The sequence below is a fragment of the Nanorana parkeri genome, unplaced genomic scaffold, assembly GCF_000935625.1.
Source record: "Nanorana parkeri isolate BGI_ZX_2015 unplaced genomic scaffold, ASM93562v1 scaffold291, whole genome shotgun sequence".
NCBI classification, from domain to species: Eukaryota; Metazoa; Chordata; class Amphibia; order Anura; family Dicroglossidae; genus Nanorana; species Nanorana parkeri.
In genome coordinates, this window is record NW_017306559.1 from 285,231 (window position 1) to 299,590 (window position 14,360).

At 44.4% G+C, this 14,360-nt stretch overlaps 1 protein-coding gene across 1 annotated transcript in view; it reads left to right on the plus strand.

The window, feature by feature from the left end:
* ANKIB1 (ankyrin repeat and IBR domain containing 1) overlaps nt 1–14,360 on the plus strand; it is an 86,031-nt gene that overhangs the window by 17,617 nt on the left and 54,054 nt on the right. Inside the window, exons 2-4 of the mRNA XM_018557606.1 lie at nt 4,199–4,499; nt 6,955–7,137; nt 11,487–11,604. Coding sequence (XP_018413108.1) covers nt 4,199–4,499; nt 6,955–7,137; nt 11,487–11,604 — 602 coding nt within the window. The remainder of the gene's footprint in view (nt 1–4,198; nt 4,500–6,954; nt 7,138–11,486; nt 11,605–14,360) is intronic.

A 14,360-nucleotide genomic window follows, 5' to 3' on the forward strand; every position in this document is an offset into this window, starting at 1 on the left:
ACGGGAGGACATAAACTAGCATCCTCCCGTGACCATTAGGAGAACTATGGGGAAAAACACTTACCCCAAGTTTAGTTTTATTCACACCAGTTGTATTATAGACGTTTTTTAAGTACAATACAGAAAATTGACATCTGCAGTCTTATTGGTTTTTGTGGCTCCGTCTTCCAGTTTTTTTTATAAATGGTCCGTTGTCTCCGCCGCTCCTGTATTTCATGAAACTTCCCCAGTTGCTAAGCAGCAGCAGCAGAGGAAGCAGTGACAAATATATAAAGCTCCCGACTTACATCTAAGTAGATCTTTTCACATTGTATTTTGTTTTCAGACATCTGTAGCAGTTTTAGATGCCAGTAGGTTTTTGTTTCCCTCCTGTCCCTCCCTCGCTGTATGTACAAACATGAATGTGTGGCGAGCAAAGCAAATGTCAAGTATAATCCACACCTTCTGTGACACTGCCAGCAAATTATATTTGTTTAAACTATGTTCCTTAATCAGAAAGTGATGTTTGAAGGGGTCACTCCACTCAAAATTGTTGTTTGTTATAACAGAACCTGGAGGGCTGAGAATGTCCCTGGAATTACAAAATACTCCCCTTCTTAACAAGTGACACCACCAAACTACTAATTTATTTACATGTTATCTCTCGACTTGACTATTGCAACTTCATCCCCATTGGCCGAACTCTACACAGGCTATCCCCTCTTCAGTCTATCATAAATTTCTGTTGCCAGACTCATCCACCTTACCAACCACTAAGTGTCCACTGTCCCTGTCTGCCAATCCCTCCACTGGCTTCAAGGTGCCCAACAGATCAAATTCAAAATACTAACAACAGCATCCAAAGCCATCTACAGCTCTGCCCCTGCTGCATCACCAACCTTGCCTCAAATATCACCCAAACCATCCTCTCCGTTCCTCCAAAGACCACCTCCTTTCAAGACGTCCTGTTCTCCAGCCCCCTCATCACCTCCTCCCAAGCCCTCCTGCTCTTCAGCCCCCTCATCACCTCCTCCCATGACCTCCTACTCTCCAGCCCCCTCATCACTTCTTCCCAGGACCTCCTGCTCTCCAGCCCCCTCAACACCTCCTTCCAAGACCTCCTGTTCTTCAGGCTCCTCCTCACCTCCTCCCAAGTCCTCCTGCTCTCCAGCCCCCTCATTACCTCCTCCCAAGACCTCCTGCTCTCCAGCCCCCTCATCACTTCCTCCCAAGACCTCCTGCTCTCCAGCCCCCTCATCACCTCCTCCCATGACCTCCCACTCTCCAGCCCCCTCATCACTTCCTCCCAAGACCTCATGCTCTCCAGCCCCCTCATCACCCCCTCCCAAGACCTCCTGTTCTTCGGGCTCCTTGTCACCTCTTCCCATGACCCCCTTCTCTCTTGCTCCCTCATTGCCACCTTCCAGGACATCCTGCTCTCTAGCCTCCTCATCACCTCCTCCATGCTCTCGAGCCTCATCATCACTTCCTCCCATGCTAATCTCCAGGGCTTTTCCAGATTCTCTACCATCCTCTGGAACATCCTACCACAACAATTAATTCCCACACAGCTACCTCCTCATGTATCACTTGTCCCTCCCTTTTAGATTGTAAGCCCTCAGGGGCAGGGCCCTCCTTACCATCTTGTCTTGAATTGTATTGTGATTGTAATGTCCTCCTTATATTGTAAAGTGCTGCGCAAACTGTTGGTGCTATATAAATCCTGTATAATAATAACCTGTATGTCTATCTCCTACTCTGTCCACCTTTTAGGAGATCCCTGAAAACTCATCTCTTTAGAGAAGCCTATCCCATCTCTACCTAACAACTGAGCTACTGCCTTTTGTATCGCTTGCCCCTTTCGTTTAGATTGTTTGCTCTCATGAGCAGGACCTCCCCTAGCCCTCTTTTCTTCATTATATTGTAACTGTTCTATCTCATTTAAGTACTATGCAAACTGTTGGTGCTATATCCTGAATAATAATAAAATATTAATATACAGTATTTTGTATAGCACGGCTGGAATGTGAGAGGAAGAAGCAGTACAAGGAACCAGTCAGTTCATGTGCTCAAAAGAAACATGCTGATAGGAGCAGTAATCGGAGCAAAGGAGAGATGAGCTGATCACTGTGCTGTTTCCCCCATTCAATCACTAGCTTTGGGATGGATACAGAATAAACTGAACTCAGACTGGCTCTTCTTTAACACTATTCTTCACTGTAAACACCTGAGCTCCATCATTTGGAGGGTTGTCCATGTACTTTTTACTATATAGTAGGTGTGATGGTCAAGTGTTCCCAACCATTAGGCCATATGGTGTATAATTGGGTAGTAGACCACGTTTGTCTTTGGGGTTATAGATTTTTGCTTTGAATCAGTCATTGCGCAATACATATCTGGCCGCAGTTTCTTTTCTTGTTTCTCGTCTGTCTTGTCCCTCCGGATAAATGTGAGTCTTTATCTATTCTCCTATCATTTTGGCTTTTTATTAACATTTAATGTTGCGTTCGGTTATTAACTTGTGATTTGTCTACTGAATATTCATGCTTTTATTTAATTAAGCGAGCCCTATATAATCCACCCGCTTGAATCACACGTCAAGATTCTGGATCTTTAGAACTTGGATTAAAACTTTAGATGGATGCTGGGAAAGGTTTGATGCTCTGCTCAAATTTTAAAGGAGATGTAATCCCTAAATGGGTGATTTTTTTTTTTATTGATTTTTTTTATTTCAGAAAATATTGGTTTTCACATCTTTTCATCTTTCGTTCCATCTAGGTACAGCTGATCTATCTCCTACTTCCTCATATCAACCACCTTCTGTTTACATGCACTCAATCCATAGTTAGATGTTCTGGCATTTTTCTGTTTGGACTTCCTGGTGGTGACACCAATGAATATCAGCACAATCATTTGTAGTCTCTACTGCTCTTGCATGAGATAAGATGACAGTGCAGGAAAGCTATTGGGATACAAAGCGTTGTCATTTAGGTCCTGAGCAAGGATCTGCATGATGGGATTACAATGTATTATTGTAATGCAGTTTATAAAGGTTGAAAAACACTTTGGAAATTAAAATTCAATTTAAGAGCATATGATACTTTAGTAGTTAGTTTACATCTACTTTAACTGGTTATAGTGGCTGTGAGATCACAAACTACCCCTTATACACACAAGCCAAGTGTGACTTTGTACATAGTACTTCACATTTTACATCTCCTTGTTATGGCAAACCGATCAGGTGGGCAATAAGGGAAGTGTCCTAGCCCAATTGGAAGGAGGAGGTGGTGGAGGGGGGTGTTCATATAAATATATGGCTCTTTACTCCACTAAGCAAACCTGAATGTTCCCCAAAGGGACACAGGCAGCTAATGAAAACCTAAAAAAGGTTTTAAACCATCCCCTGTATACAGCTTGGGCTTCAAATGAACCTTAAAGCTGACCTCCCGTATTTAAAAAAACAAACTATGATGCTCGGTAAGTCTAGGGGTAAAGGAATAAGGCGTAATAGTTGCCCTATTCCTCATTCCAACAGTCTTCCTCCAACCCGTGGGGATTGGTCCCCCTGAAGTCTCTTCTATAAGATCCACCAGATGTCATCGAGTACAATGTAGGGCAATAGCCCTGCGTTGAATGCGAGGACAGTGACTAACCAGCCACAACCCAGAGTGTCGGGGAGAGGAGGAGAACTCCAGATCCAGGCATAGGGTAAGTATTTATTTCTCTTTATTCCTCTACACTAAATGAGAATTTAACTCCTGTAGTGCGGGGGTGCCCCACTGCAACAGGTAGTTTGCAACATATTTAGGATGTTTTCGTGTGTGACGCTTTTACATTCTGACACTACACTACACTACTAAATTCATTAAGAAATACCGCTATATTGGTGATAAGAAAAGTGGAGGTAAACAAGACCTCTATCTTGGCATAAATTGTGTCGCACATGTGAGCATTGTGTTGCACACAAAACTCTGCCTGAATTTCTTGCATGCACGGGAGACAGATTTGTAAAGAGTCTCTACGGCACTATTTCTGAATTGCAGGCCATACATTTAATGATGTAATAATGATTTCAGAGCTTATTTTATGTGTGACATTTATATCTGACTGGAGTTCAGCTTTATAGCTGGTTATCTGAAATTAGCTTGACGCGTTGTGTTCTGTAATGTTCTTGATTTGTGCCATTAATCCTTCAATAATTCATCTCTGTTCATTACAGGGCCTTTCTTTTTGGGAAAGATGGGAATCCCAACAAGCGCAACATTCACAATGAGAGTTCTATGCACTTGCTTTGTATGGGATCTGATCTGCGGATCTCAGAAGGTGCTCTAGACCACCGATTGCCCCGACCAGTGGATGACGACCGCAGGAGGGCCGAGTGTCTACGGATGTTCTTAGAGTGGAAAGGAGCCAAGCTTGACCATGGCGAGTACGAGAGGGCTGCACTCGACGCCACGGACAATAAGAAGAACACACCCTTGCACTATGCTGCTGCCTCAGGGATGAAAACTTGCATTGAGGTAAGATCAGGTTAGGAGACCGGTAAATGGAAGCTACTAGAGCAGTGTCAGCTGATGTCAGTTGAATAAATAAGTGCCCAGCCGCCTAGAGTTCCCGCCTGTGCCCAGCCGCCTAGAGTTGCCGCCTGTGCCCAACCTCCTAAAGTAAATAGTAATATTTTAGTTCTAAGTGGCAGCTGGGGTGCAGAGTCAGCCTCTGGCATTTCATATGTCTTTGAACCTGAGAACTAGGTGCAAAAGTTTCCACCTTTTAGAGTCCCTGAGAGATAGAAAAATGTCTGCCAATGTCTGGTGGTTCAGCTCTCTGGCATCTACCAAAAACTAAAATACCTGTTTAGGGTAGAATGGCCCTTTATCATTTGGCCTAAACCCGTACTCAAAGAAATACAGAGATGGATCTAAACAAAGAAGACATGTTTAACCAGTTTGCTGCCACTGGTGTGTACCGCATGGCATTGAAGGGGTTCAGGTAAGCTCTAGGCTGCAGTAGCAGGCTCAGGGCTTTGTTGTTGGCTGCTGTAAAGCCATCCGATCACTTCTACAGACTGCACAAGTGGTGCCTTCCTCCCTTCCGTTGTTTCCTCGACTCTCTCACTCGTTCTGTGAGCTCAGGACCACAAAAACTACCTTCAGGCTGATGAGCAGTGTGTACTGAGTAGAGGTTACATACCCAATCTCTTGTCCGTACAGTGAACCCTGAAGCACTCTGCTCTGAGCACTTCTGGGTTTGTAGCTGCTAATTGCTGGTGCAGGAGCTGCTCAGGGACTTTATGTCCTCAGTCAGCTCAGGGACAGTGCTAGGGAGACATTAGAGGTCTAATAGACCACTGGTTTCTCCATAAAGAGAATGTGTCCTTGCTCAACACTATCACATTGTGCCAGTAATAAAGTGAAGTAAAAAAAATAAAAAAGAAAGTTAAGAAAGAATAGAATTGAATAAAACAAATAAGAAAAAAGCAATGTCCTTATCCACATGCGTAAAAAATACCAACACCTACGACGCACATACTCCCATAAATGTCAATTGCATTACACAAATTGGGTATCGCCATGTATGCCGAAATGAGAGGAATAACTGTAGGGCCAATATTCATAGTTAACTGTAAAGTTAAGCCATGACATGAGGAGCTGTAAAGGCTTTTAAAACAAAGCCTATGGACAATATCCAGTATCATAGTTTGTCGCTGTTTCACAGGTTCAAGCCACTTTTTAGGCTTAACATTAGCGTTGCACAGATACTTTTCGAGTACCAGTGCAGATACTTGGCATTTTCATGAGAACTACCAGGGTTGCAGTGGTTGCAGCTGGGACCTGGCTCTGGCACTCCACCACTGTCCTGAAATCATTAGTCTGTATTGTTTTAGAAAAACTGTCACATGACAATAAACAAAAATGTATCAGTACTCGTACTTGTAAGTACTCGGCAAGTACCAGTACTCGTACTCGCAAAACTGGTATCTGTGCATCCCTTTTTTATATTTATAAAAACAAAATCGTACATTAAAACAGAGATGTACAAATCCCAGGAGCTCCGTGTGTTCCTTACCAATGACAGCCACCTCCTAACTTTTGAATTTTTCTCTAGTGTAGTCTTGGAGCTCAAAAGTATCGGTACATGTACTTGTACCGAGTACTGTACTTGGTATCTGCGCAACCCTACTTAACATGTTTACTATCTATTCACTTTCACTATCTTTCATCATTTACAAAAATAATTGGGGTTTTATTGTGTTTGTTTTCACTAAAAATACATTTTGGGCCGGTTTACACCAGAAACACCAGAGGTCAGCCTCTGGAACGCACTGTATCACAAACCAGCTGGCTCCCTGCATTCAGGGGCGGGAGGGAGCATGGTGGTGGATTGAAATCAATGGCTCCGCAGCCACGCCCCCCACCTGTAGTGCGATTGCCCTCACCCGAACATTAGTGCCTGCATTCCAGTTCGGTGCGATCTACAAAAATGCTGCAAGATAAGCCACTAAGCCGGCCCTTAGTGTATTTTTTGCTGAAACTATAGGTTTGATAGGCAGTTGTGCAAATATTGTGCAACATAAAAATTGGCAACCATCATCTTTTTAGTCTTCAGGCTCTCTGCTTTCAGAATATATTAACTGTTTGGGGGGGGTTTAACGTTTAATTTTAAGGCCCAAAATGTGCATTTTACCATGTATGCAAGAAATAATAAAAATGCTGTGAAAGTAAAAGGGCTAAAGCTCAGCCTAGGTAAGAACCATGGCTTGACCCATAGATACAGTGACGTGAGTGATCATTGTCACTGGGATAGGAAATGTGTTATTTGCAGGGTCCCCAGGGGTAAATAAAGGAAAAAGAGCCTGACAAAAGAATTCCAATGCAGCCACCTCATCAAAAGACAAGTAGACTGCATTTTTGTTTTTATGTTTCGATAAGCTTTAACTATAAAATGTGTCATTGTGCCTCTGTTATTTCCGAACAGCTACTAGTGAGGAATGGAAGCAACCTCTTTGCTGAAAATGAGAACAAGGACACCCCCTGTGACTGCGCTGAAAAACAGAACCACAAGGACCTGGCGCTCAAACTGGAGTCTCAGATGGTGTTCTCGCGGGACCCAGAGGCGGAAGACATTGAAGCAGAATACGCCGCCTTAGACAAGCGAGAGGTAGGCTTTGCTTTATGTTAGCGCCAACTGTCTTTGTACAAAACAGCACCGGAACTATCACAGTCATAAATAATTCCACAGCGATAGGGCAAAAAAGGGACAGAGTTGAGGGGCTTTTGTTTCCTTCTTTCTCTTACCATGCAAGTCTATGGGAATGCAAAAGCCGCTCAATTGGAGGTCTTTGCTTTGGTCATTGGCAAGCAATAATAACAAAGATAGTGTTACTAGAGCAACAACGTTGGTATGCAGAAATGTCACACAGTAGCACAGCGTAGGCAACTTTGGCACCCCAGCTGTTGTTGAACTACAAGTCCCATAAGCAGGGGCGTAACTAGAAATCACAGGTTGATTGCTAGGTATGCCACTTGCAGAGCCTACCTGATATACCAAACAGCCCACCTGAGAGTGACCCTGCAGAGCCCACCATAGACTCTCTATAGTGGGCTCTGCAGGGTCTCAGATGGGCTGCACACCTCTTACCTGTCAGCGATGTCAGCCTCCGTGGTCACCTCGCCCCGCCTCCTCTTCCGTCCCCGGGCCCTGCCTCCTCCTACATCACTGGCCCCACCTGCTCTTAGGTCGCTGGACAGTGATGTAAGAGGAGGCGGGGTTGCTCCTCCTTTACTGCGAACGCTGGCTTCTTCTGCCGTAGCTGCTGTCTGTCACTTACAACGCTCCGCAGCGGGTGTGAGGGGAAACGCCGCTGCTGAGCTGTGTCAGTGACATCCAGCAGCCTTACATGCCATAGTGACCCAGGCGGCCCACATGGCATCAGAGGGTTGCCCTGTGCCCCGGGCCCCATAGCGGCCGCCTGGGTCGCTATGGCGATTGTTACGCCACTGCCCATAAGGCATTCCAAGACTCTGACAGCGACAGGCACGACTCCCAGAGGTTAAGGTATTATGGGATTTGTAGTTTCACCACAAGTGAAACCCCCTGCATTAGCATATCAAACAGAAATATGCTAAATAAAGTAACAAGCCCATCTTTGGGTTTTTGTAGTGAGACTGGGTAACTGTTGCAATCAATCCGATTAATTGCCAATCGGTGAAAAAGTAACAAGCCCATCTTTGGGTTTTTGTAGTGAGACTGGGTAACTGTTGCAATCAATCCGATTAATTGCCAAACGGTGAAAAAGTCTTCAAATTTGTATGTGATGTTCATTATTAAAATGTTCTACTCCAAACCAAAGTGTCCAACCAGCTGGACAAAACTCTTGGTTACATCCTTTTTATTGCAGATAGGATATAGTGCATTGTTAGTCAATGTAGCTCTTTGTGTCACAAAAGCCGGTGTTCTCACAGTCCAGGAACATCAGGTCATATATACGCAGTGGCTTGGCCAAGTTATAAGCTGCCCGATACGCCCAAAAGTTTGTGCATGTCTGACCATCACATATTGTGATGCTAGCCCCATCCTCCTGGGTCCCATATAATGTTATTGTTCCAGTGATCACCCCATCTACCTGCTTCTGAGTGACCCAGAGGGATGAAGTGACCACTGGAACAGCAAGGTGTGTAAGTGGGTGTCTGGTGTGTTGGCCCCTTTCTTTGGGTGTTGGGATGTTGGCGATGGCCATAGACGGGTTGAAGAGTTAGCCTGCACCCAGTCAGGGCAAGGTACTGAGAGAACCTGAAGTGGGGCATTTCCATTGTAGATCCCTTCACGATATGTGTCTTCACCTTTGGCCAACCATGAATGGGCCTCCTGAACTTTCAGGCCCTGGTGCAGTTGCCCACCTCACTTTACCACATCTCCTTGTCAGCACCCGTGACGCTGATTGCGAAATTCTGCCATGTTTTGAATCGCTTTTGCAAACGTTTAATGGAACCAGCAAGCCGAGCTCACAGACTGCCCGGTCTTTTCAGAATGAAGGGAATAGCCGCTTTGAGAGGAACATCATTTGACTCTCTTCTTATCGGAATTGCACAGATGAATTGAGTAAATATTGTTATTGTTCGCCGAAGGTCGCAGGTCGGACGCAAAGTACGGGTTGCGGACTCGAAAGGCAGATGTGTGGATGACGTGGGCCCCCCCTCCATCCAATGTGAAATCAATAGCGATTTAGAAAATGCAGGATGTGGTATGTGTAGGGTATAAAGCCGAAGCCTCAAATTATGCATCTATGTCACAAGCTGCCACGGGCAAAATATAGGCTTAATGATGATCTGCTGACAGCAGCACAGAAGTGTCTGACTCCTCACATGAAAGGAAGAAGACATCGCCCGCTTCGATTTGGAAAATCAGCTCTCCGGGCGGCATACAGAGAGCTGGGGGGAGACTTTTTTTCTAGCTCTACGCATGGATGGCAAGACCGATTTTAGATGGTGTTCTGTTAAATTAATAAAGTATTGAAAGAGTGGATCAGAAATGATAGCTTGGACTTTACCGAACAAAACAGGTGACGGCTGATGGGTGTTAGTAAAGGAATGTTATAGAGTGTTTATAGTAAATAATACACCATGCGCTATTACAATATTTAGGGCAGATTCTAGACCAGACAGAATGAGACATGTAGTAATTTTCTGGTCTGGTCTGGAACGGGCTGAACTGGTGCGCACAGAGGCCAGAAATAGCATAGGGATACATTAGGATGCATTTTGGGTCTGGAAAAAATCCGGTCTAGTCTGGAGATGATCTGGATGTGGTGTGACTGGGCACTTAAAGAGGAACTTCACCCCCTCGCCATATTTTTTTTTTTTTAATCTCCCTCTTAAAGGATTATTAAACCCTTGCATGTTTTTGCATATATCTACTGCTAGCAAGCAGCGGATATATGCAAAATGATTAAAAAAAAAAAAAAACTTTTTCAAAGGGTTAACACTTACCTGTGTCTCTGCTGCGCGCTCCCGTCCCAACATCTGAAGAGTCTGGGGCAGGCGCATGCGCAGTTCAGATGTTCGGCTGGGAGACGAGGAGAGACACAAGGTAAGTCTATGGAGCAGCGTGCACCCGCACAGACACCGTTGGACAACAGAGGAGAGGAGGACAGAGGAGTCGGCGCTGGATCGGAGACCCGAACCCAGCGCAGGAGGGATATCTGAAAACTACACTAAAGAAGAAGATGATCGGATTAAGAGGCATCATTTAAGGTAAGTCCCTACACTAACATTGGTGGACGGGGGAAAAAAAATTAGCCTTTAATGTCTAATGTTGGGTTGTCCTCCATTTGCATACTTACCCAATCAGTAAATCCCTAAAGTCCCTCTTCCGGGTTTAGACAGCTGGCTCCAATGGTCGCCCTCCTCCTCCGTCTGCTGTATGAAAGCTGATGCCTCCAGGGATTTCTGATGTGCACACCTAGAGAGGCACCAGGAGTGGAGCACATCATTCTAGGTCGGGAAAATGGAGGTAGGTTGGGGGTGGGGGGGCAGAGTCAGACGAGGAGGGTTGGAGCAACAGTAATTTTTTTTTTTCTCTAAAGGAGGGGGAAACTTTGGGGAGCAAAGTTACTTTTTCAGGGTGAAGGTCTGCTTTAATTGAAAGGCTTTTCCACCTTCCTTTTAACATTTTGTACTTGCTGTTCCGTATTTTGATTACTCCATTTTATATACAGATTTGTAATTGCGCCCCCTAGTGTGCATCTCTGTATCAGCAAGTATAATTAGCATTCCTGCTAAAAACAAAAAAAGCCAAATTGCAGGTCAAAACCATAATTTCAGGATCTCCATCATATGGTTTTGTTATAGCTGCAAGCTTCCTCCATGTGCACAGTTCAGCACACTTCTCTTCCTTGAAGTGACATATCCTGCAGCTGGGTGGATCGCGACAGTAATGTCGGGATCCGCCCCAGCTGCGGCGTCTCAGTATACCGCAAGCTGTAGCTTGCGGTATACTGAGCTTAGGGTGACGGGAGGATGCTAGTTTGTGTCTTCCCGTTACCCTTAGGAGAACTATGGGGAAAAGCGCTGACCCGATAGTTCTTCTTTAAGTTCTTGATTTTGTTTGTGAAATCCTGAGAGTTCTGTATATGGTGTTTCAAACCAAAGGGGCAAGGACTTTTGGTAAGAGATACGTCCTAAGAACTATTGTTGAGGTTTTTAAGGGGTATCTCCTACGCCCAAGGTTTGGAACTGTGCGGAATCTGTATGGTGCAAAAGAAGAGAGAACACCAATTACATTCTTTAAGGTGCTTGGGTAAGCCAGGTCATGATTGGTTCCCTTTAAAAACAAACTTCCCTATTTTTAATTCCTAGATTTTGAATTATCACTAATTATTGACTATTGAGTAATTAAATTAAAGCCACAGATAACTTCCCTCGCAGCAGAAGTTGTTTTTTCCTTTTTCTTTATGGAGTATTCTTACTGACATTTTTTTGTCTTTCTTTGTGTGATCTCTCCACATGAAGCCATACGAAGGACTTCGCCTGCAAGATCTGCGCCGTCTGAAGGACATGCTGATTGTGGAAACGGCTGACATGTTGCAGGCTCCCCTGTTCACTGCGGAGGCATTGCTCCGAGCGCACGGTAATTACACTCCGCCATTGTGATGTACCATCTGAGAATCTAATTAAAAATTGGATATTGCACTGCTGTTTAAATACTCCGAAACAAGCTCTGCTGCTGTCCAGAAAGCCTTGTGAAGCATGTAGGGAGGCCGCGTACTATTCCTTTCATTTACTCCGACTATGATTCATCATCGCAACCTTTTTTCTTTCACTTTCACGCTGATATTTAAAGTTAAATTCCACTTTTGTGTGCGTGCGTGTGAACATATATATTTTTTGGAACTTAGGATGTTCTATTGCCTGGGTGCAGAACTCCCCCGGAATCTAATTTCCTCAAAATATTTAATTTGCTCCCAGAGGTTCAAGCAGGGCCTAAAGGTGGCCTGAAGTAAATTTAAAAGTAAAATACTTTGGGTCCACTGGTAGACTTTATGGCCAAATGTTTGTGAAAACATCCCATTCCATGGGCATTAATATAGAGTTCCCTACCACCAGCGCCACCACCGCAAGCGCCGCCCCTACCTCCACCAGCACCACACCCATCCTTCTACTTCCCATTCCAAAACCATGGGCATTAGTATGGAGTTGCCTACCACCACCTCCATCACACCTCACTCTTCCAAAACCATGTGCATTGTTATGGAGTTGCCACCACCAGTGCCACCACCAGAACCACCCCACCCTTCTACATCTCATTCCAAAACCATGGGCCATTATTATAGATTTGATCTACCACCATCTCCACCACCAACATCACCCCATCCTTCTATATTTATTACAAGTAATTACATAGCCCGGACAATTTACACAGCCCTTTTTACATAGTGTACATTCATCAGTCCCTGCCCTCAAGGAGCTTACAATCTAAGGTCCCTATCAAACATGCATAAATATACATACATACAGGGCCAATTTACCCATGCAAGCACAGGGACAACATGCAAACTCCTTGCAGATAGTGACCTGGTTGGGATTCGAACCGAGGACCCCCAGTGCTGCAAGGCAGAAGCATTAACGACTACGCCACTGTGCTGCCCATATCCCATTCCAAAACCATGGGCATTATTATAGGGTTGCCCACCACCAGTGGCAGTACCATCACTACCCCCACCCTTCTTGGGCTAGGTACTTATGTTGGATGAGAAGACCTGGCTTCCAGTTGGTGTTCCAAATCATCTCAAAGGTTTTCAATAGAGTTGAGGTCATGAAGACATCAAACCATGTCTTCGTGGAGCTGGCTTTGTACACAGGGGCACAGTCATGCTGAACAGTAAAGGACCTTCCCTAAAGTGTTACCACAAGGATTTAAACCCACAATTGACAATGCTGTTTTGGTATGCTATAGAACTAACCGTACCCTTCACTAGGAACCCCTGAACACCATAATTTGGAAGGATTGTCCACATATTTTTGGATGTTAAGTGTACATGGGCTTCTCCCTTGTTCTAAATCCCTCATCCCATTGCACCAAAACATATCTGTCAACTAGCACAGGCTCCGTCCATATCCCACCAGCTGTTATTTCTTACATATCTGGGACTGGTTGTGTTATTGTAGTGGGCCAGAGGTAGCCAGACTTTGTCCCTCTAGCTGGTGTGGACCTACAAGTCCCATAAGCCATTGGAGAACTCTGTCAGCCACAGGCATGACTTCCAGAGGTAGAAGCATGATAGGATTTGTAGTGTCACTGGAGGACCAAAGTTCGGCTACCCCTGAGCCTTGCTACCATGAATAGTGTGTAATTATCTATGTATATGGGGTCAGCCTTCTCTTTTCATTATGTATAAAGTCTGTTTTTTGGTTGCCTTTTGCGGATTTAGTGCAAATCTACCAAACAGGGTGCAGCTGATTGAAAACTATAAACCCTTTGCAGTATCTAATGATGTGAAACACCCACATTGATCTTGCTAATCAGACCTCGTGTGATCTTTTTGCCTAGGCCTTAGGTCACACAAGAACACAGTATTTTTTTTAAATGTATTTATTCACAGCAGGAAAAGGAACTTGGAGAGGATAAATGTGGTATTAATATGAGCTTTGTTACAAAGACAAAACTTCTGCAAAATAAGAGGATGGGGAGGGAGGGGGTTCCTGTTTGTATCGTCAATCATAATGGATTTACTGCGATTTTGAAGTCTAAGCCCCGCCCACCCTTCTTATTGACTAGGAGTCAGAATTCTCAAGATGCTCCTTAGCACCTAATGTTGCTATGGAAACTAGAAACCTTGAATATTGATGGCAGATAAAGACCAATAGGCCGGTCCAGGCTGACTGTTTTGCTTTTAATGACTCTGGACAGATTTGTGTTTCTCAAAGGCATTTTCGCATTTGCTTATTATTGATTTTTTTCCCACTACATAGAGAGGGAGATAATACTGCTGGATTACAGCAACCTCTTTCTTCTTTTAGAAACTCTAAAAAGTAGAGTGTATGATGAATGCAATTGAAATTAATTAAAAGAAAAACAGATCGGGCTGCAGCACTCGCCTCCAATATGGCAGCGTACCCCATAGATTTTCATGTCTGTAACTCAGAAGACTGAGGAAATGCTGTGAGTGCAGGACATCACTAGTCAGACACCAAAGAGAGGGAGTCACAATGGCGGCTTTTGTTTACAATGTAACTGGGCAGAGAGTCCTCATATCAGACATCGAGGACCACTCAATGTCAGGAAGGGGTTCAGAGAGGAACTGGACGTCACCTGACCAGGTTAAGAAAGGTAAATATAAAGGTAAATGTGTTTGTGGTGTATATATGTGTATGTATAATATATAT